The sequence below is a fragment of the Ailuropoda melanoleuca genome, chromosome 4 (assembly GCF_002007445.2).
Source record: "Ailuropoda melanoleuca isolate Jingjing chromosome 4, ASM200744v2, whole genome shotgun sequence".
Lineage (NCBI taxonomy): Eukaryota > Metazoa > Chordata > Mammalia > Carnivora > Ursidae > Ailuropoda > Ailuropoda melanoleuca.
In genome coordinates this window covers 96,240,384-96,262,373 of record NC_048221.1, presented here as the reverse complement: position 1 = coordinate 96,262,373, position 21,990 = coordinate 96,240,384, and the positions used below count along the sequence as shown (strand labels likewise).

Genomic DNA, 21,990 nt, shown 5'->3' with positions numbered 1-21,990 from the left:
TCCCAGCGTTGCTCTCTGGCCTCAGTGTTCAGTTTGCTTGATTCACCCATTCTCTTATGTACCTGCTCCACGAGAGGGTCTAATATCTGCACGCCTAACCCTTAATCCAGTACAGCTGCCTGCCTGGGCCTTGGTGGGCCTCACTAGCCTTCTTCCCCACAGCTGCCAAGAGCCCGTCAGCCCAACTCCTGGAGCAGGTGGCTCAGCTCAAGTCCTTAAGTGACACCATCGAGAAACTCAAGGTTAGCTCAGACCCTGCCCTTCCTCAGTCTACAGAGTTTGCTTCATAACATTCCCTGCTGGAGCCCTTAGCACATTCATTTCCACGGGCACTGCCAGAGTTCCAGTGGGCCCAGCCCTGTGCTAGACAGCCCACTGGGGAGGAGGTAGAGGGCAAGGCAGGGTTCCTGCCTCAGAAGCTCACTGTCATGGTGCAAACAGAAGACACAGTCTCATCAACAGAATGGGTTGAGCTGGGATCATTTTTATTTTATTTTTATTTTTACTTTTTATTTATTTATTTTAAAGATTTTATTTATTCATTTGACACAGAGAGAGAGAGCCAGCGAGAGAGGGAACATAAGCAGGGGGAGTGGGAGAGGAGGAAGCAGGCTCCCAGCGGAGGAGCCCGATGCGGGGCTCGATCCTGGAATGGCGGGATTACGCCCTGGGCCGAAGGCAGACGCTTAATGCCTGAGCCACCCAGGCGCCCCGTGGGATCATTTTTAGAGTGTGGGGTTTGGGTACAGCTTCTTCAGTGCTGAGATTACTGTGGGGTAGAATGGCTGGGGATGGCTTCCCAGAGGCTGTGGAGTTTGAGTTGGGCTTCAAAGGATGGGTATCTGTAAAGTAAGGATGTTGGGTGGGGATGGGGTTGGAGGTGAGAGCAAAAGTATGGTGACAGGACCAGGTCCCTGCTCTCCTCCTGATATTAGTGTCCCTGTGAAACCAGGGAGATTTTGGGCTAGCCTTGGGGGGTCCCCAAAATGAACCCTTGTTCTCCTCCTTGCCAGGATGAGGTCCTTAAGGAGACCGTATCTCAGCGCCCTGGAGCCACAGTCCCCACTGACTTTGCCACCTTCCCTTCGTCAGCCTTCCTTAGGGTAAGAGGGAGCATGGGGAGGAGGACAGGCAGTATTGAGGCCTCAGGTGGGTCCTTCCCCTCTCCCCCAGAATATGAAGAGGTCTTTGGGGTCTCAGGTCCAACAACTGCACATCCTGAGTTAACTGGCCAAGTCTTGTAAGCAGCTCAGGAGTGCTTGCAGTGCTTCCAGAAATTCCAGTATTTTAGCAGTTGAACATCTTTTATGACTTGACACCAGGAGAGGCTCAAAACTCCATTGTCAGACTACGTACCCCAATTCTGATTTGGAGTATGTGGTCACCATAGTCTGGGAGCCCTAAAGTCTGTCTTGTGGGAGCTGCCTTGGTCTCAGTGCTCAGGGTCCCTGTTGGGCACACAGCTCAGGTGAGCCTCTGACCTGGGGGCCTCTTCTCTTTGCCAACTCCCAGGCCAAGGAGGAGCAGCAAGACGACACTGTCTACATGGGCAAAGTGACCTTCTCGTGCGCCACTGGCCTTGGACAGCGACACCGGCTGGTGCTGACCCAGGAGCAGCTGCACCAGCTTCATGGTCGCCTCATCTCCTAAGTGCTCCTTCCGCCCCATCCACTTCTACCCTCCGCCCTCCTTGTGCCACTCTGCCCGATGCACAGCCACCTCAGCTAGTCCCCATTGTAGAACTGTGTGTGCACAGCTGTCCCTGCCCTGTTCGGCTTCACGTCCACCTGTCAGTGCCCACCCCGGCCCCTTGACTTGGGTTCCCCTATTTCCATTCCTTGGCCTCTGCCAGGATTTGCCGTTCAGCTGCTCCCTCCTTCCTGAGGGGCCTCAGGGCATGTGGGGGGTAGGCTGAGACCCCACCACCAAAGGTTCAGTGAGGTCCCCCTGATAGAGGACTTCACCCTTTGATTAAAGCAACTTCTGCTTCAGTGCTTTCCGTGTGGTGTTGGGAATGGGACTTGGGCCTTTTGGTTCAGAGCAGGAGTGGAGGAGAAGGGATCCTGAGGAGGCTTTGGCTGTGCCAGATTTGAGGGCCCCTCTCTGTAGAGACCAGTGCAATGGTGTGCCCCTCACATTCACATGCAGTAAGTTACCGTGAACAAGGGGAAAAGGGCTAGACCAGGGCCTTGACGCCTAAGTTGTTTATGGAGTTAGGGGAGCTAGGACTTAGGATCAGCCACCCTACCTCCATGCATCTGCCAACCGGTTCCCACTCACAGCAGAGGGACCTTTCCAGAATTTAAACTGGGCCATGTTATTCCCTGCTTTAACTCCTGAAATGATTCTTCCAACTAAAATTTGAAATTTAAATAAAATCCTGAAGTAGTTGCTCTATCTAGAACTTAAAATTTAAATTCACTAGAATTGCACACAAGGCCATTTGTGTTTTGGGTCCTGCCCACCTCTCCAGCCTCTCTTGGGGCTACTTGTCCACGTGTGCATGGTGGTCTTCCTTTAGTGAATCTCTGCAGTTGCTCTGCCACCCTGTGCTCTCTCAGGCCCCTCGCCCCTGCCCAGAAAGCCAGCCAGCCACCTCCTGCCCCACCCCACCTCAGCTGACATCCTGTTCATTTACTAGGACAGCTCTGGCATTGCCACCCTAGGAAATGTCCAATTCCTGTGACCTGTTGGGTGCTCCTGTACTGGAGGGAGCAGAGAATATGAACATTTTTTCCAGGTGTGCTTGGATTTAGTTGTTTTGTTCCTTGACAAGGTTTCTAACTTTTGGTTTGCTTTCTCAATAACAGAATGGGAAGAATGACGCCTTCCAGGGTTGCCGTGAAGGCTAAAAGAGATAATGCATGCCAGCTTCATACTGGGAAGCAGCTCTTGTCATTGTAGTCATCAGTTTACCCTTGGTCACCCACTGTAGACAGACTGAGAGTTCCTAGAGGATGTCTTTTATCTCAGCATCCCCTAAAACACAGGGAGAAGAGCACGTGTTTGGGAAGGAGAACTGTGAGTTTCATTTTGGAAATGGATATGAGGTGTTTGTAAGAATGTCTGAGTACAGATGGCCGTTGGCAGTTGGAGCTGGCCGAGTCCTGGAGCTCAGCACGAAGTCTGGTTTGGAGATACGGTTTGGGGAATGAGTTGTGTCAGTGGTGGTTGGTTTGGGTGAGGTGTAGGGTCTTAATTCAGGTTACTTAGAAAACCGAATCAGAGGCGAAGCTGAAGTGCTAGTGCTTTGTAGTAATTGCAGTCCCAAAGTACTGCGAGTGAGGGGAGGGGAGGGGAGGGGAGGGAAACTAGGCAGGAAAGGAGAAGAAACAAGGTTTGTTTTAATGCGTTGCCCACTGCTTCACCAAGGCACAGCTAGCCACCTGCCCATGTGTGCTGTCTCTGGTTAGACTGCTCACAAACACCGTGCCTGGCTACAACATTACATTGGGTTGATGGAGGGCTGGAAAGCAGATTCACCTGCTCTCCTTCCTGTCTTCTGTCTTCCGTTGCTCCAAGTTTGCCCTATGAGGTGTTTGCTCTCCCTGACTTGCTGGGATTGTATTACTTAGCCACCAGGAAAGCCAGACCCCATGCCCTGCAGTCCCCCAAGTCCTGAAGTAGCACAGTGAACAGAAGGGCACTGGCCTACAGGACTTGGTCAAGGCAGAGCAAGCAACTGAAGGCGTGGAAATCAGGTGAGGCCACAAGTCACCTGAGGAGAGTGTCCAGGCGTGGGGAGGGTAGCCCTAAGTGTTCAAGAACCTGCAGTGGGGCCCAAGGGAGCACCCATTGGAGCAGAGGCTCCCAGAGGAAATGTCAGGGCCAAGGAGGAGAGATTCAGGAGATGAGGTGAGCAGCCTCTGATATAACTCAGATGTAATGTGGCTGCATTCTAGAAAGTAGCACCTGATTGTCAGATGCCTGGTGAGCTGACCAGAGCAGTCTCAGTGGGGTAGAGGGAGCAGAAACTGGGTCATGGTGGCCAGAAAGGGGAGAGAGCAGCATGTGTGCACTGTGTCCCAATAATCGTGGAAGCTGGGTGGCCAGCAGATGGCAGACAGCTGATGCAGGCATCATTGCCTGTGGATGGCAATGGGAGCTGCTCTTGGGGCCCAAAATAGTTCTGGAAACCGGGCTGTGATGATGGGGGAGAGAGGCCTAGTGAGGCACTCTGTACCAAGGATGGGGGGCAGTACAGAGACTTGAGCCTCTGCTGGCTCATCCTAGGAAACGTGCAGCGCCCCAGAGCTGATGGTGCCCTACCCAGCCTCGGGGCTGAAAGCAAACCATGAGCACGAGCATGTGGGTTCCACAGCTCCGGGTGCCCAAATGCGGAAGCTTCGTAGGATGGAATACCTTGACCCCTGTCAAGGAGGCCCAGGGGCACCTGGAGAACATGGGCTCTGAGGGTGAGGGCTCCTCCTGCCTCCCTGTGGGTGTTACGCTCCATGTAGCCCTCTCCTCCAGGTATATTGAGAAACATGTCATTCACCCAGGCTGCTTTCATCTCTACCATGTGTGCCAGCTGAAACAGGCACTGCTGCTCCCAGGGACACATGGCCGGTACCGCTGAGGTGCGCAAAGGGGTGGCCTGGGACGTTTGATCTCCGTTTCTCTCCGCAAGCCTCTTGAGTCCCTCTTTCTAAATTACCATTATTGCACCAAAACAACATATGCTTTGTTTGCATATGCCTTAAACTTTATTTTTAATGTGTCAGCAATGTATACAGATATATATATATACACACACACACACACACACAGACACACACACGCATATATATAAAATCGTCTTGAGAATACAAAAATACAATGTGAAGGAAGATTGAGAACATAAGTTGCCAGTACTTAGTCACTAATGATTGTAGAGATTTTCCTTTTTTTTTTTTTTTTTAAGATTTTACATATTTATTCATGAGAGCCAGAGAGAGAGAGAGGCAGAGGGAGAAGCAGGCTCTCTCTTGAGCAAGGAGCCCAATGCAGGACTTGATCCTAGGACCCTGGGATCATGACCTGAGCTGAAGGCAGATGCTTAACCAACGGAGCCATTCAGGTGCCCTGAGATTTTTCTTTCAGTGATTTCTATTTAAAACTTTAAAGATGCCCTGCCGTGGCTCTGCAAGCATAGAGCTGCTGGAACGGGAGTACAATGAAAAAAAAATGGACCCAAAGTTAGGAAGAGATAAAGGAGGGAAATCAAGAGAGAATATATTTTGAAACTAAATATAAGGATTTCCTTCATTCAGGGGCGCCTGGGTGGCACAGCGGTTAAGCGTCTGCCTTTGGCTCAGGGCATGATCCCGCCGTTATGGGATCGAGCCCCACATCAGGCTCCTCCGCTATGAGCCTGCTTCTTCCTCTCCCACTTCCCCTGCTTGTGTTTCCCTCTCTCGCTGGCTGTCTCTATCTCTGTCAAATAAATAAATAAAATCTTTAAAAAAAAAAAAAAGGATTTCCTTCATTCAGATTGCAAGCATCTGTCTTCGCTTGGGCTGCTATAGCAAAATACCATAAACTGGCTGGCTTATCAGCAACAAAAATTTATTTCTCACAGTTCTAGAAGCTGGAAGTCTGAGATCAGGGTGCCAGCATGGTCATGGTCTGGAGAGGGTGCTCTTCTGATAGCAGACAGCTGACATCTTGGATCCTCAAATGGCAGAAAGAGAATAAGCAAGCTCTCTGTCCTCTTAGAAATGGACTAGTCCCATTCATGAGGCTCCACACTCATGACCTAATCACCTCCCACAAGCCCTACCTCTAAATACCATCATATTTCAACAAGAATTTTGAGGTACACAATACATTCGGTCCATAACAGCATCCAAATACGTGCTAAGAGAAGAAATTATATCCTCTTATTTCTGCCTCAAGTTGCCCATTAATTAAACAAATTGATAGGGCCCATTGACCTGTGAAGGAATGTTCTCCTCATAGCACTGTACACAAAAAGGGAGGCTGGGGGAAGAGAAAGTGGTGGGAGAGCAACCTGCTTTTGAGGTTCTTTAGGTGTTGGATACTAGAGCCTTCACTTTGGGAAGCCTGTCAGTTAGCTGGAGCTATGACCCTTCAACTTTATAAATGATAATGTAACACATTTCTACTGAAGAACTTCAAGACAGGTAAAAAAAAAATGTTCACAGAAATGGGCAGATACCCAGGCAGCATGGCAACATGGGTACTCATCATGAGCTAAGTGGTTTCAACCTCTTTGCTCCACAGGTCAGGTTAGAAATTCTAAACGTGCCAATGATTAAACAATGGAGCGAACACCAAGGAAAGCTTTGCTTCACGTGCAGCAACAGGATGGAACTACAAGAAAACAAACACTTCCCTAGAATATAACTGAGAGCAGCCCCTTGTACTTCCTTCATCCAAGCCATACCTACAGGCCAAAGATAGGCTTCTCCAACCAACAGAAAAGAATAGTGGAGATGCCATCGACACAACCTTCTCCCATAGGAAGGGAAGTGTGAACGTACGAGAGCGTGATGGAGCTGCAGACAGCCCTGGATGCCTTGAAGAAGGGTATAGAACAGCGCCCAGAGAAGACAACTCTCTCCATCCCTACCCCTGCCCAAATTCTGGATTTATAGTCGCTCAGGTTAGTCTATCCCTTTTCAGAGAATTAGCTCAGGGGAAAAGGAAGTGCAAGGACTTCTTGTCCCCTGAAATTGCTAAGTAAGACTTCACAAAGAGGTGTGCAAGGATCATGAGGTGACTGAAGGACATGAAATGTAAAAGGTGGAGAAGAATTTTAGCAGATGTTAGGGGTCATTTCTCCCTGGCCTGCTGAGCCCTTCACAGTAAGCCACAGGTATGGTAAGCCCCACTGTGCCTGCCTTGTTAATGGGCAGGAAATGGCAGATACACAGCAAGTAACATCAAAGGGAATCACAAACCAGCTTGCACGCCATGGGAAAGTTAAGAAAAAGACTGTCCAGTAGTTTTAGTTCTGGGACAGAGAAGGGCTTTCCAATTTAAAGATTTGTGTCCCCAGGGTAATGGGTCATCTGTTTTTAATTTTTCATATTTTATTCCTGGTATTAGTAGCTTAAGAAAGTAGAGTTTTCCCAATTACTGATTTATAATGTTTATAAACACACAAAATGCTCCATTTCACAAATAGTAACATTCACCGATCTCTTTAAATGCAATTTAAATTCTTATTTTATTTTTTTCCTCTTTTTTTAAAAAAGATTTTATTTATTTATTTGACAGAGATAGAGACAGCCAACGAGAGAGGTAACACAAGCAGGGGGAGTGGGAGAGGAAGAAGTAGGCTTCCAGTGGAGGAGCCTGATGTGGGGCTCAATCCCAGAACGCCGGGATCATGCCCTGAGCCGAAGGCAGACGCCTAACGACTGAGCCACCCAGGAGCCCCTAAATCCTTATTTTAAACTAAGTGCGATAATAATTTAATAAAGTGTAGCTAAATACACGCAAAATACATATATCCTGAACTACAGGAAGGTGAGGAAATGGTTTCCATGGCCATATTTGGTTTTAATCAAGTATGTATTTCCACAATGAACAGGAACTAACAAATATGTTAATAAAACACTACCCCAAATGCTTATTCTGCCAACAGGTCTTTAAGCAATTCCATTCCAACTACTACTAAAAGGATGTATTTTAGAAGCTTTAATCTGATCCAGGAGAATGAGTTCTCCTACAGCTTGACATATAGTGTGTATAAGCCCCAAACGCTTCAAGTCAAAAAAGCTTTCCAATGCCAGCATTCACATGAAATTTAGTTTCTCCAAAAAATCACTTGCTATCTAATAAAAGGATAGAGCAAATTATCTTTTAAGACATAAACATTCTTACCAAAGACTATATTCCAATATCATCTACTTAACAGAAACACAAACCAGTTCACTCTCTTTATTTTTCAGTTTTTATTTAAATTCCAGTTAACATACAGTGTGATATTAGTTTCAGGTGTACAATATAGTGATTCAACTGTTCACTATCTTCAATAATCTGTTGGATTACTGTTGTCTAGAAACATGAAAATACATGAAACATATTTCAGGTATCACAGGGTCAAAAGTGACATTTAGATTTCACATATTAAACAGCTATAGTATAGCTTACAATGGCAGAAAGACACCTAATACAAGAACTACTTCATCATAGCTTCGAAAGTCAGAAGGAACCGTGTGGTTCGCAAGATAAGATAACCTTTGTGTGGTCATTGAAACCCAGTAAGTAATTCAAGTATGATAATATCAAAGCAGGCAATTAAAATCTCAAATATCACTCTTAAATTGAAGACATGAAGATTTTGTGTTTTCCCATCTTTCAATTACATAGACCTTACTGTAGAAAATATTCAGTTATTATATATGGCTGCCCCACAAGATAATGAAGCTTCAGAAATTAGAAACTTGTCAGGATCTATAGTAGGCTTCATCAAATTCTTTTCCAGCCTGTTTCAATTCTTCATTCACAGTAATCACGAGTAACCTTAGCAAGTTTCCCTGGATCCTTTCAAATCAAGAAGATGAAATCTTCAACTTGTTCTCGACCTTGTTTTTCAACCGACATCGCCTTGTGCATCATTTCAGTGATGAACTCTATGACAAGGTCTTCAAGAATATCTGCTGGCTCCCCTGTGTAAGTATTCTGATCACCCCCCCACAACTATATATTGCAATTGTTTAGAAAAAGTCTCTTCTGCGCCTCGTCTGTTTTCTTCATCAAAGATGGGGTTTTCTTCCCTATCTTCTCGTGGTCATTTTTATTCTTCAAGTCCATTCTTGATGTTCTGCCAAGGCTATTCAGTCCTGGACTTAGTTGGATGGCTGTGGTGCCAGGTTTGGAACAGAGCTAGATGCAGGGCCAAAGTCTCCCCAAGTCTGGAGAGACTGGAGTCTGGAGACTGGAGCTGGTGTCATGACAGGAGTAGAAGCCCATCCTAAAAGGTTATCTGTGTCACTGCCTCCATGGTTAGATTTGGAATGGGTGGTGGGGGCAACATGATTGTTCATGGCATCCTCTGAGGGTGGTAGGGGAATAGTGATTTTGCCTCCAAGGGGGGTTGGGAGTAAACTTAGGTCCCCAGTGCCCTGTAGTCCTGGGCTTAGAAACCCATCATCTCTTGGTTGCAATGTTCCTATTACTCAACGTGATGGTCTGTCCTTCCTTGAAGCCCAGATCCAACTTGGGCTGAGTGTCTAGTTTTTGAGATTCATTGGACATCTTAGATACTTGCTTTACCCACTTGAAGTGATTTTTGTGGAAGGATATTAAAGTCAAAGGCATCATTTGATCTATAAAGTAAATGTCAATGAAAGCACTATGCCCAGTGTCATCCTGGAACCAGATTAGACTGTAGAAGCTGGAATCTGTCACTATCTCCTCAGCAATGATAGGGTATTATTTCTACTGGTGCCCAAACAAAGAACTCCCATGATATTTTATACTTGAGTTGATAGGAAACCTTCCCTTTTGAAGCAATTTGGAGGTGACCAGTCTAAGTAGGGTGGGCTGAAGTCCAGCCTGTAGCTGCTGTTGGAGGCACTGGGCAGAATCTGATAGATGCTGACACTCAGCTTCATACAGAGGTCAAGGCTTGTATTTCAACTGTACTATCTTGATCCTACTCTCCATGCCTACTAAGTCTCTTTTTATCTCTAGGTTCTTTCTTGCTTTCTTTTGCCTTATAATTTATGTGTTGAAGGAACTATTTCTCAGAGTCTGGATTTAAAATATATCCTCATGGTGTTAATAGGTTCCTCTGCCTTCCACATTTCCTATAAATTTTTAGATTTACAGCTATGATTCTCAAAGTGTGTTCCCCTGACAACCAGCATCTGCACCACCTGGAAATTTGTAAGATAAGTTAATAGCCCACCAGAGGGGCTGGCCATCAAGGTCACCGTCTTGGTGAGGCTTAGCATCCCATTTTTTAGGTCATCCATTGAAGTATAAAGGTCAAAACAACTGGGGTAGGGAGGGATAAAATATTGGGTGAGATAGTAGTTGGTCTCTTGGTGGGATGGCATGCAAGTATTTCTAGGTTTTAATCAATGAAAAATTAAACATTTTTGCATTGCATCATGTCACAACAAACGAAATGGTGCACTTATGGTTAAAAAGTTAACTTAGTTGTTTTAAGGTACTTTGAAAACTGTATGCCTACTAAGGTCCAAGTTTTCCTGCCTTTCTTGGAGAAGTGTAGGGACAAGAGTACACTCTCCCTCAATGCTTAGGCTATCAAATCTGGGCACTTTCTAGATGACAAGGTAGCTCAGAAATGGCAGACCCTCTCCTGGAGTTTTAGGTCGCTTATGTACTTGGCAGCCAAGGACACCTGGTTTAGAAGATCCTTGGCTGGACACTTCACCTGCGGCAATGGCTTGTCAAGTGTCCATAGAGAGTTGAAATCCAGGCCTGTTTTCCCTTCTGATCTTGGTGGAGAGGGTTAGCCCATGACTGGCCATTCTAGACAGTCAGAACCTATGCAAACAATTGAGCAAGGACCAACAAGTGAAACAGGTGAACTTTTGTGAACTCATGGAGTAAACACAACTTGCATACCAGATTGTGCAATCAAACTTTGTTTTCCAAAGTCTCAGATCTCAGTGGATAAAATCTAAGATAAATTACGTGAGACCCATGTTGATACTCCTTTGTAAAAAATAAATAAATTTTAAAAAGCAAAGGATATGTTGTATGCATTTGTTAACACTCTTAGAACTGAACACTGAAAGAGAATGGATTTTACTGAATATAAACTTTTAAAAGGGGATTAAAAAAGAAAAAAGGACTTAGATGGACACAATGATAAAACAAGTAGTTGACCACAACTTGTTAGAGTTTTCCTACATATTTACACAATGATACAGGAAATTCATTTTTAAGTGGGAGAAAAGAATCCTAACTGTTTTGGAAAGTAGGCAGTTGGGCTCCCGTTTTAAATGAAGATATGTTATCTGAAAAAGAAATATTCCCACTGATGCTAGGTCAGTGAGGGTCAGAGCGAGAAAGGGTACAGAGACTGGAACTTATCCATTCTGCTCTTGACGGACATTTGGGTTGCTTCCAAGCTTGAGCACCTACAAACCATGCTGTATAAATATCCTTGTTCACGTGCTCCGGTACACATGTGCGAAAGTGGGATTGCTTGGTCGTTTGGTATGTGTATTTTCATCCTTATTAAATATTGCCACATGTTTTTGCAGAGTGGCTGTACTGGTTTACCCCCCAGCACCAGGATGGGTCCCCTTGCCTAGATTCAAGTGTTCTCCCGTAGAGTGGGGGGAAATAAGTCTTGGAAAGAATGAGGAAGCTGGGCAAGGGAAGGCCTTCGGTGCCTATCCAAGGAGCTCAGACTTTATTTGACTGCCCTGGAAAGCCTCTGGTGATTTTGGGACAGGGGACAAAATGCAAACACGAGGTTTTAGGGAAGTGAGCCTTTAAATCTCTCAATTGGTTTGTGTTGTGGGGAGAGTGGGGATGGTCATGGGGTTAGCTAAGGCAGGCAGGAGGTTTCAAGTTCACAGGAGAGAGATTTGTGGGGAGCTGGGCAAATGCTGAGGGGCAGAGATCCGGAGCGTCCCGGCTCTACCAACGCTTGTCCCTAAGTGACCCCATTAGACTATCTCACACTGCTTGTGGGGCTGTGAAGTACCATAGTCCTTCCGAGAACACTGTGGCAGGATTCAGCAAAGATGAAGATGCATGTACCTAAAGATCCAAACGTCTCAAATATACCAAAACAAACAGGCAGACAAAATCAACCCAGAAGAAGGGATTTCAAGAAGGAAAGAGTTGTCAGCAATATCAAATATACCAGAGAGGCCTATCAAGAATTCTAAGCCCTGAAAAGCATCCACAGACTTTGGCTATTAGGAGTCTGGTGATGAGCTTTGCCAGAGGAATGTTTGTAACACAGTGGGAGCAAAAATCCGAGCACAGTGGTTTGAGGGGAGAGTGAGTGGTAGCAAAAGGTAACTGAGTGTGTAACATGCTGTCAGGATGGTTGGCTGAGCACAGACTCAGCACACAGAGACATTTAGGTTGTGATAAAAATAGCATTTCAAACTATTGGAGAGAGGATACATAGTTTGACAAATGGTGATGTAGCAGGGGGGAAAATAATAAAGTTAAATCCTTATCGTACACCATACACTAAATTCAAGTTGGTTGACTTTTAGAACTAGATGAAAATATAGGTGTACATAAACTTGGGGATGGTTAAAGTGTTTCTGAGATTGGCAACAAATCTAGAAACCTTAATGGAAAAATACGGATAAATTTGACTTTGTTAAAACTCACACACACACATACACGAAGCCCTTCGGTAAGGAAAAAAAGGAAAGGCCATTAAAATTGAATAACAAATGACAAACTTAGAAAAATATTACAATATATGATAAATAATTCTTATACATAAATAAGAGAAACACACCAATATAAACATAAATATGAATAACAATTCACAAATAATCCAGTTGTTCAATACCAGCTGAAAAAATTCAGCCTTAATAGGAATCAAAAACTCTAGCTCAAGATGAACCGAACCCTTACATTTACTTCTCTTTCCTCCCTAAGTTCAACTGAAACTACATTTTTTTAAATGAAAGAAAGAAAAGAAAAGGGAAAAATTCCAAAGCAGTGCGGGAAAACAAGTATGGTAGTTCTCCCTAACCTGTGGGGTATATGTTCCTAGACCCCCAGTGGATGCCTGAAACCACAGATGTACCGAACTCCTTATATGCTATGTTTTTTCCTATACATACATACCTATGTTAATTTGTAAATGAGGCACAGTAAGAGATTAACAACAACTAAAAATAAGATAGAACAATTATAATGATATGCTGTAATAAAAGTTATGTGAATGTGCTCTCTCTCTCTCTCTCTCTCTCTCTCTCTCAAAATAGCTTATTGTATAGTACTCACCCTTCTGGTGATGCTGTGAGATGATAGAATGCCCACGTGATGAGACGAAGTGAGGGGAATGACATGGGCGCTGTGACGCAAGTAAGTTCAGGCTCCTGCTGACCTGCTAATAAAGGAGGAGCGCCTGCTTCTGGACCACAGTTGACTGCAGGTAACCGAAACCAGAGAAGGTGAACCTGTGGGGAAGGGGGGATTGCTGTGCGGTAGATTCTTTTGGATCTGGCACCGAGCACTTGTCCTGTTGGCAGGAAAGTCCTCCAGCCTCACTCCACTCACGTGGTTCAGGTGGGACGGCCACGTTCCTGCAGAGCCGGCTTCCTAGCCATGGCTGAATGGCTCAGGCTGGGGCACAGTGAGGGGAAGGGATACCTCTCACCCCTCCCCACCCGCCCTCACCTCGGGTTCTATTTTATGGAACAGACACATCATCATCGACTGGAAGACCAAATACGGCTTTACCATTGGTCAAGACTTAGAAACCCTGTGGTACGTTCTTGGATAGGCTCTCTTGAGCTGCGTTTCACCCTCCTACCTGGAGAGATTGGAAAGCCCCACACCTTCTTTCTCAGTGTCCCTTGTTGCTAGAGTTCTGGACGTAAACTGAACTTGCATCACACTTGCTGAGCAACTGCCTCCTCACACGGAGAGAAGAGGGATCCCCTGAGAATTAGGCAGAGTGGGACAGCACTGTGGCCCCGAGACAGCAGGCACTGTGGCAGTTGGTGGCAGTGGGGGCATGTCAGGCTGTGTGCCCCAGCCTCCACCCTCCCTGGCCCTTTGCTCACACACAGCAAATGAATGGCTGTTCTACAGCAAGGCAGAAAGGCTCTCACGGTAAATAAGAACTCTTAGAATTACGTTTTTTGTTTTAAGCAAAAAAAAAAAAAAAGTAAGAAGGTGCATTGGTTGACAGCAAAGGTATCATTAGAGCTGGACAGAGGAAGAGGCAAGCGCTCCAGTGAACCCTCAGTGGACACGGGACACAAGCAGGAAAGCCCTTTGCTGCCAGAGCAGTCCCCTCCCTATTTCCTTTATCAGGAAGGATCCTCAGCCTGCAGATCTGTTTCCTTGGTGCATCCTGGCCCCTCACCAACTAACCCAGGGTGAACCTCACCCTCTAATTCCTGCATGAAGTGAAAAACAAAAACAGAAATCAAAAGCTAAAATATCTGAACTAAATACCCAAATGATTTAAGCAAAACCTGGATGGGTAGAAACCAAAGGGTCTCCCTGGAATGCTTGGCAGTAACGGCCCAACGCCCAACGGGTCTTCCCCGCTGTGCTACAGTCTACTCCGAAGCCAATCATTCCATTCTCATACAAAGTCCTGCTCCACATTCCTTGGAGCTCAGACTCACTTGCTGACAATTATGTCTCTCCCTAGAATGGCCCAATCCTTTTCCTCCCCAAATCCGCCCTGTACCAGGGAAACTGCCCCCCCAGTTCCTGGGGTACACTGCATTCCTCCACCACTTATGTCTTTGTGTTTATGGCTCCTTCCCCCCTGCCTCCTGTTCCAAATTCCCACCCCTATACCCTTTTCCTTCACATCCTACTGAAGGCCATTTTTTCCATGAAGTGTTTCTTTTTCTTTCCTTCCTTCTTTCTTTCTTTTCCTTCCTTCCTCCCTTCCTTTCTTCCTTCCTCCCTCCTTCCCTCTCTCTCTCTTTTTCTTTCTTTCTTTCTTTCTTTATTTCTTTCTTTTTCTCTTTTCTTTTCTTTTCTTTTCTTTTCTTTTCTTTTCTTTTCTTTCTCCCTCTCTCTCTCTTTTTTTTTCCAGAGAGAGAGAGAGTGTGTGCATGCGAGAGGGCAGTGCAGAGGGAGAAGGAGAGAGAATCTTAAGCAGGCTCCAGGCCCAGTGCAGAGCCTGACATGGAGCTCCCTGAGGGGCCCACCTGGGGCCTCTGCAGGTTGAGTCTCATGACCAGAGCAGAAATCAAGAGTTGGATGTTCAACCAGTTCTGCCACCTAGCCGCCCCTCCATGAAGTGTTTCTTTAACACACAGGGCCTAAGCTACGGCCCAGAACTTCGAAGGTAAGCAGTGACATTTGTGAAATGAATCAGTCCTCTAAGCACATATGGTTTTTCTTTTACTGAACCCCTCCCTCCCTTTGTGCTGTTTTATGGGGCCTTGCACTCTTCTGCTTGTGTATTTGCCTAATCCCCAATTTGCTGGAAACTCCCTGAGGCTGGAGGCAGTGTCTTCTGGACCAGGCTGTCCGATCTGCCCCAGATGAGGAGTTTCCTAGGTTGCACTTCTTTCAGAGCTAAAACCGGGAGAGTGTCTGGCAAACCAAGGCGAGTCTGTCATCCTAGTCTCGCTAGTCTGATTCCATGCATTATGGAAAGAAAGTAGGATGTAGGGTGAAAGTTACAGCTCAGCCACGGCCTCCAAAACACACCTTCCCACATGTCTGCTGCATGAAACCCCAGTGAGCTAGGAACAGAGTGAGGACTTTATAAGAAGGTAAGTTTCCTAGCTGAAAGAAATGGTAAACCCTGAAATGTGGGTTTGAAGACACTCAGTAGATCTACAATAGGGCCTGGGTAAGAAAAGGGGTGGAGTTCATTTCGTAATGGAGCTTCCAACCCCTGTTCTTCCTCCTACATCTGTAAGTCCATGGGCTGGTATTACACTCTCTGAGTCTCGGTTTCCATATCTGCAAGGTTTCATCTAGGGATGAAAATCCTGGCCTGGCAGGACTGTTGAGAGTTAAATAAGAGAAGGTGTGTGTGTCACTGAGCCCAATGCTTGGTATCCAGAGATGCCTAGGCTACCAGAGATTTCAGCATGCTCCTCTTTCTCATCCCTCCTACTCTGTGTGCCAACAACCCAAAACAAACCATGTGCCCGCCCCCAACACTGTGTGCCCACACCCCAGCACTGTGTGCTCACACTGCCAACCTGTGTGCCCACACCCCAACACTGTGTGCTCACACTGCCAACGTGTACCCACACCCCAACCCTGTGTGCCCACACCCCAACACTGTGTGCTCACACCGCCAACCTGTGTACCCACACCCCAACCCTGTGTGCCCACACCCCAACACTGTGTGCCCACACCCCAGCACTGTGTGCTCACACTGCCAACCTGTGTGCCCACACCCCAACACTGTGTGCTCACACTGCCAACCTGTGTACCCACACCCCAACCCTGTGTGCCCACACCCCAACACTGTGTGCTCACACCGCCAACCTGTGTACCCACACCCCAACCCTGTGTGCCCACACCCCAACACTGTGTGCCCACACCCCAGCACTGTGTGCTCACACTGCCAACCTGTGTGCCCACACCCCAACACTGTGTGCTCACACTGCCAACCTGTGTACCCACACCCCAACCCTGTGTGCCCACACCCCAACACTGTGTGCCCACACCCCAAACCTGTGTGCCCACACCCCAACCCTGTGTGCCCACAGCCCACTGTGTGCCCACATCCCAACCCTGTGTGCCCACATCCCAACCCTGTGTGCCTATACCCCAAANCACACCGCCAACCTGTGTACCCACACCCCAACCCTGTGTGCCCACACCCCAACACTGTGTGCCCACACCCCAAACCTGTGTGCCCACACCCCAACCCTGTGTGCCCACAGCCCACTGTGTGCCCACATCCCAACCCTGTGTGCCCACACCCCAAACCTGTGTGCCCACACCCACTGTGTGCCCACATCCCAACACTGTGTGCCCACACCCCAGACCTGTGTACCCACACCCACTGTGTACCCACACCCCAACTCTGTGTGCCCACACCCCAACCCTGTGTTCCTACACCTAACACTGTGTCTGCCGTCCAATGTTGTGTGCCTGCACCCATATACTGTGTGCCCATACCCCCAACACTCTGGTCTGTCCCCCAGCACTGTGCGCCCACACTCCAACACTGTGTGTCCCTGCCGCACTAGCACTTCTTTTCCCCTCACTTCCTACTCACTGTCTCTGCCTTCTCCCTGCCCTCTTCCCACTGATCACTCCCTCCTTAGATGTTTCCTACTTACAAAGCAGTTAAGAGGGCAAAAATCAGCAGAAAACTTAGAAAAATCACAAAGTATGCAATGTTTTTCTTGCAGGGTTTGATTTGTTCAAATGCCTTCTTCGTTTCTCTTGTCCATATCCTTCTCTGAAAAGTCAGGAATTGGGGCTTACTGAGCTGGAGGGGCTGTGGGATGTGGAACGTGCTTCTTAATCTCAGGCCTCTGAAGACATCTTTCCCGGGGATTGTCTCTTCAAGGAGCTGGTTCTCTCCGGGGGGAAACGCCTCGGCTGGCTCCGATGTGCTTGGGCAAGCTAAACTGGCAAGTAATGAACCTCCTAGGACATGCTGATTAGATAAACCAATAAGAATTGCGGAAGACATGGACATTAGATTTAAAAACTTAAAACAAATGTTACTTTTACAGTGTCTGTGAATAGACAAAGACTTTTGGTTCTAAAATAGTTGATTGGTGAGGTAATAGAGGAGGGGCTATGTTAATAGCGAGGTAGGAAAAAAAGGAACGGTGGGTGGGTTCCAACTGCAAGCCCACCCTCAAGGATTGGATTCAAGGGCTCCGGGAGCAACAGGCTACTGCTCGGGGGTGAGTAGAGTGGATTTTAAATATTATGGAGTTAACAGCTTGGTTGTAGGTTCTGGTTTGGAGATGCGAATGAATGAACCCAGTAGTATAGGCAGGAATCTCCAGCCCACAGAGGGTCAGGGGGGAATTTTGTTGTTTTTTGGTAAAGGCCCGTGCAAGATTTAGAGAGCAAAGATAAGGAACAATCTGTTGTTTCAATTAATTTTTAACTAGTTCATCATGGTGAAGGACAGGTGAGATAATGACCAGGTTGTCCTGTTGTAGTGTTGCTATTCTGCATGCCCCTGCCCCCACCTTTGGAGAGGGGAGCATCTACGTGCAGGTGCATCTGTGCAACGTCAGCTGTGCTCTGAGGGGCTGAGATCTAGATCTAGTTATATTCTCTGCACGGAGGTCTAACTGCCCTTCTTAAATCCATGTTCTTCAGCCGTGGAAGTCATGGTTGGCCCTGTGCTTACTTCAAGCTTCTTCCAATTCAATAAGGGTTATTTCCAGCATCTTCTTGGAGGCTCCTATGAGTCCAGGAAACATAGACTTATATAAAAATCCCCACTTCAACTAAGCTTTCCTACCAGAAGGAGGTGACCTTTACCAAGGATCTGCTTCTCGGGCTCTAGGGAATGGGAGGGAAGTGATGTATGAGAAGCCAGGGAGCTAGTCCTCATCTCTCTTCCTAGATGTAACAGACTGTAGTTTTTGCGAATCAGGACTTCTGGGCATCTAGTTGTCCATCCAAGAAAGGGTCACCCAGCCCTTGATGAAATTCTAACTTAGAAATCCAGAGCCCTCAGCTCTGTGGTCTTCTGTCCCTGAGAAAGAGTTTTTTACTTTCCTGCGATTTGGGACTGAGCTGTGAGCTCATGAGCTGAGGAATGTTCTCAGGAGTATCCTAAAAAGCCACCAACTGTGCTCTTTCGCCCCCTCAGCCCCCTAGCTTATTTGGGTTGCCCAGTCTGCGGAGAGCCATCTCTCCCATCCGTTGAAGGTGGTCAGGAAGTGGCTTGTGTTTGACTGAATGCCTGCCCACTCTCCCTTCGGTTCAGTCCATCTTCTCAGAGAGACAGTAAGCACTTAGATTTACTGATGGAGATGCTCAAATGTCTCCCCTTTTCCCTCCCCGCTCCGTGACTGTTGACGGAGCCCATGCCCACAAAGGAGATACTTCAGCACAAGTGGTGCAGTCACATGAAATAGACGGCAGAGTGTGTTCTCCGATGTTACCATCTGCAAGCCAGAATCAACTGGTCTTAAGTTTCCTTTTCATAACCTTCATCTGTGGAAAATTTTGCTTCTTGAGCTGCTTGAGATCTACTTCCCTATGTAAAGAGTTGGGCTCTGTGCTGCTTCTGCTAATTTATTCTCTCAGAAGTACATAATATGGATCATTTTATATAATCTTGAAGACAGGAGCCCTTTAAGATTCCTTACTTAGAAATGGATTCAGCTTGGTTTGAAGCCTAATGGGGCACTGCAGTGTTCACTCCTGCTATCACAGGGCGTGAGCCGGGTCTGATCACACCCTCCTCTTGGGTCTTAGCCTGCTTCCCCTTAGCTCAGAACAAGAGCGGCTCTAGCAGAGAAACAGAACGTGACCATACACATCTACGTCCTTTCTATGCCTTTTACCCTAAATCTGGGCAAACTGCAGCATCGTTTTATATCAGAACTCCTTGAAGACAGGCTCTTTTTGATTTTTTAAAGATTTATTATTTGAGAGAGAGAGAGAAAGAGAGAGATCATGAGTACAGGAAAGAGCAGAGGTGGGTGGGGAAGTAGACTGCCCGCTGAGCAAATAGCCCAATGTGGAGCTCGATCCCAGGACCCTGAGCCAAAACCAAGAGTCGAATGCTTAACCAACTGAGCCACCCAGGTGCCCCTCTCCCCCCTTTCTTAAAGTGTATTTCATGAACTCAGTGACCTAGCTAAGGAATTTCCAAAGTACTGGCTGGCTGCTGCTAGCTGCTTAGCCAGTTTACCATGGTACACGTGTACACTAGTCATGTTGTCGGCGATACTGTCCCCACGCACCGAATCATATAACCCTATGGCTTACTGAGGACATGCAAGGCTCTTCGCTGGGCTGTGGTGGCAATATGTGGGTAAATAGCACATGGGCCCTGCCCTCAGAAAGCTTACAATCTAGAGGGAGGTGCAAGATATATGCATGTTAAGTAACAGTTGAAGATAGTGTAAGTGTTCCATTAAACAAGCATGACTCATGGGGTAAAATCAGAAAGCAACCTGGTTTTCACCTCTGATTGCTCTTTTAAATTTATTCTGTGTGACTGAATCTTACTCTGCCCCTGGATGAAATTTAGACAAGTCATATGATTCTTCTGGTCACCCTTGGTCTCGGTCTCATTTCAGAAATTATAACGTTGATCCCAGTGATAATCCAAACCTTGATCTCAATTTAAAATTGGGCTCTCTTCCCATCCCAGCCTGGTGTTGCTGAGGAAAAGAGGCCTATGGTCATTGCTGGTCTGGATGGAAAGTCCTGGTTTCTACTCCTCCTCACTTATTTAGCTCCCAGGAGTCTGTGAACACTTCAGGGTTATTGTGTGGGGAGGGAGAAGAGGTGAGAGGAGTAGGAAAATTCTCTCTACACATGTCTGTTCTCCAGCCTCGCCAGGGTCCTCAGTGGGGGACATGGCAATTCTTTTACACATCCCTGGTCTGACCCCTTGAAGGTCAACCTTTCCACTATCCTCAAAGTCCACCCCAGGCACACACTCCCACCCCTTACCTCCTTCCTCATTGAGAAAGTCTGTGTGGTCAGGTGGGAATTTTCTCTGCTTCTGCCCCTACCCGTCATCTTTTCCCTTCCTCTTTCTTTCCTGTCTTGGATGAAGTTGCTTGCCCTCCTCCCTTGGTCCTGCTTCAGCCTTTCCCCTCAGCTCTATATCAGGAATCCCCCAGAAGCCAGTCAGCACAGTAGGTTCACCTGGTGTGGAGAATGCCAGGGTTCGGAGACCAAGGGTCCTTTCTTAGGGCTTATTCTTTGTTGTGTTTCATACATTATAGCTCCTTGTAATCAATCTCTACATCTAATATAACTCCAATCCAAGTAAAAAAAGGACTATTTAAAAAAAGTGTTTAGGGGCGCCTGGGTGGCTCAGATGGTTGAGCGTCTGCCTTCGGCTCAGGTCATGCTCTCCAGGTCCTGGGAGCTCTCTCTGTCTGTCTCTCTCAAATGAATAAAATCTTTATCAAAAAAAGTATTTAAAATTATATATTATCTTATTTAAAATTAAATTTAAATTATTTACTTTTTTGTGGTAGAATATATATAACAAAATTTACCGTTTTAACTATTTTTGAAAGTACAAATTTAATTGCATTAAGTACATTCACATTGTTGTACAACTATCACCACCATCTGTATCCAGAACTTTTTCATCTTCCCCAACTGAAACTCTGTACCCTTTAAACAGTGACTCCCCATTGCCCCTTCCCCCAGCCCCAGATCCACTATTCTGTCTTCTGTCTCTATGAATTTGGCTATTCTAGTTACTTCACATAAATGGAATCATACAGTATTTTGGGTCTGGCTATTTCACTTAGCACAATATCCTCAAGGTTCAGCCATGTTGTAGCATGTGTTAGAATTTCTTTCCTTCCATTTTTAAATTTTTTTTTATTAAAGATTTTTATTTATTTATTTGAGAGAGACAGCCAACAAGAGAGGGAACACAAGCAGGGGGAGTGGGAGAGGAAGAAGCAGGCTCCCAGCGGAAGAGCCTGATGTGGGGCTCGATCCCAGAACGCTGGGATCATGCCCTGAGCCAAAGGCAGATGCTTAACTACTGCGCCACCCAGGTGCCCCTCATTTTTAAATTTTTAAAAAAAGATTTTATTTTTACATAATCTCTACACCCAATGTGGGGCTCGAACTTACAACCCCAATCTCAAGAGTCACATGCTCTACCAGCTGAGTCAGCCAGGCACCCCTCCTCCCTTTGATATTGAATTGCATGGATATGCCACATTTTGTTTATTCATTCATCTATAGATGAACATTTGGGTTGTTTCCACCTTTTGCCTATTGTGAGTAATGAACATTGGTATACAATACGAGTAGCTGTTTGAGCCCTTGCTTTTTAACCCTTTGGGATATATATCCAGAAGTAGACATTTATTTGTTTTTGAATAGCAAATACATCCCTTTGTGGACAATATAAAAGGGACAAGAGGTTATACCAGCGGCCTCTGAGCACCTGCCTCCTGGTTCTGCTCCCAGGAATCAGGAATCTTCAGTGAAACCAGTTCTTCTGACTTCTTCCCTGGAGAGGCTATGCCCCCACAAGCCCACCTGCCCCCCCCCACAAATGGTGACAAACCATAAGCCCTCTTCTACACTTTGTTTTTCCCCCCACTAATATTTCTAAAGATCATTTCCTAGCACTGTTTAAAGTGTATTCACTCTATTTAAAACCTTAATGGTTTTCCAATGTACAGACAAATCTTTTTTTATCAGTCCCTGATAGAGGGA

At 46.3% G+C, this 21,990-nt stretch overlaps 2 protein-coding genes and 1 pseudogene across 11 annotated transcripts in view; 2 read left to right on the top strand and 1 right to left on the bottom strand.

Moving 5' to 3' along the window:
- The window catches only part of DCTN1 (dynactin subunit 1), a 29,710-nt gene extending 27,719 nt beyond the window's left edge, over positions 1 to 1,991 (top strand). For all 10 annotated transcript variants that reach the window (XM_034659384.1, XM_034659385.1, XM_034659382.1 and 7 more), the window contains 3 exons: positions 163 to 242; positions 1,014 to 1,103; positions 1,513 to 1,991. In XM_034659384.1, coding sequence (XP_034515275.1) covers positions 163 to 242; positions 1,014 to 1,103; positions 1,513 to 1,650 — 308 coding nt within the window. In that variant the 3' untranslated portion in view covers positions 1,651 to 1,991. The remainder of the gene's footprint in view (positions 1 to 162; positions 243 to 1,013; positions 1,104 to 1,512) is intronic.
- A 146-nt stretch (positions 1,992 to 2,137) lies between these two features.
- SLC4A5 (solute carrier family 4 member 5) overlaps positions 2,138 to 21,990 on the top strand; it is a 124,934-nt gene continuing 105,081 nt past the window's right edge. Inside the window, exons 1-5 of the mRNA XM_034659387.1 lie at positions 2,138 to 4,580; positions 6,226 to 6,607; positions 8,462 to 8,625; positions 12,900 to 13,069; positions 14,699 to 14,953. The gene's annotated coding sequence lies outside the window, so the exon portion shown is untranslated. The remainder of the gene's footprint in view (positions 4,581 to 6,225; positions 6,608 to 8,461; positions 8,626 to 12,899; positions 13,070 to 14,698; positions 14,954 to 21,990) is intronic.
- LOC109489985 lies at positions 8,790 to 9,621 on the bottom strand (annotated as a pseudogene).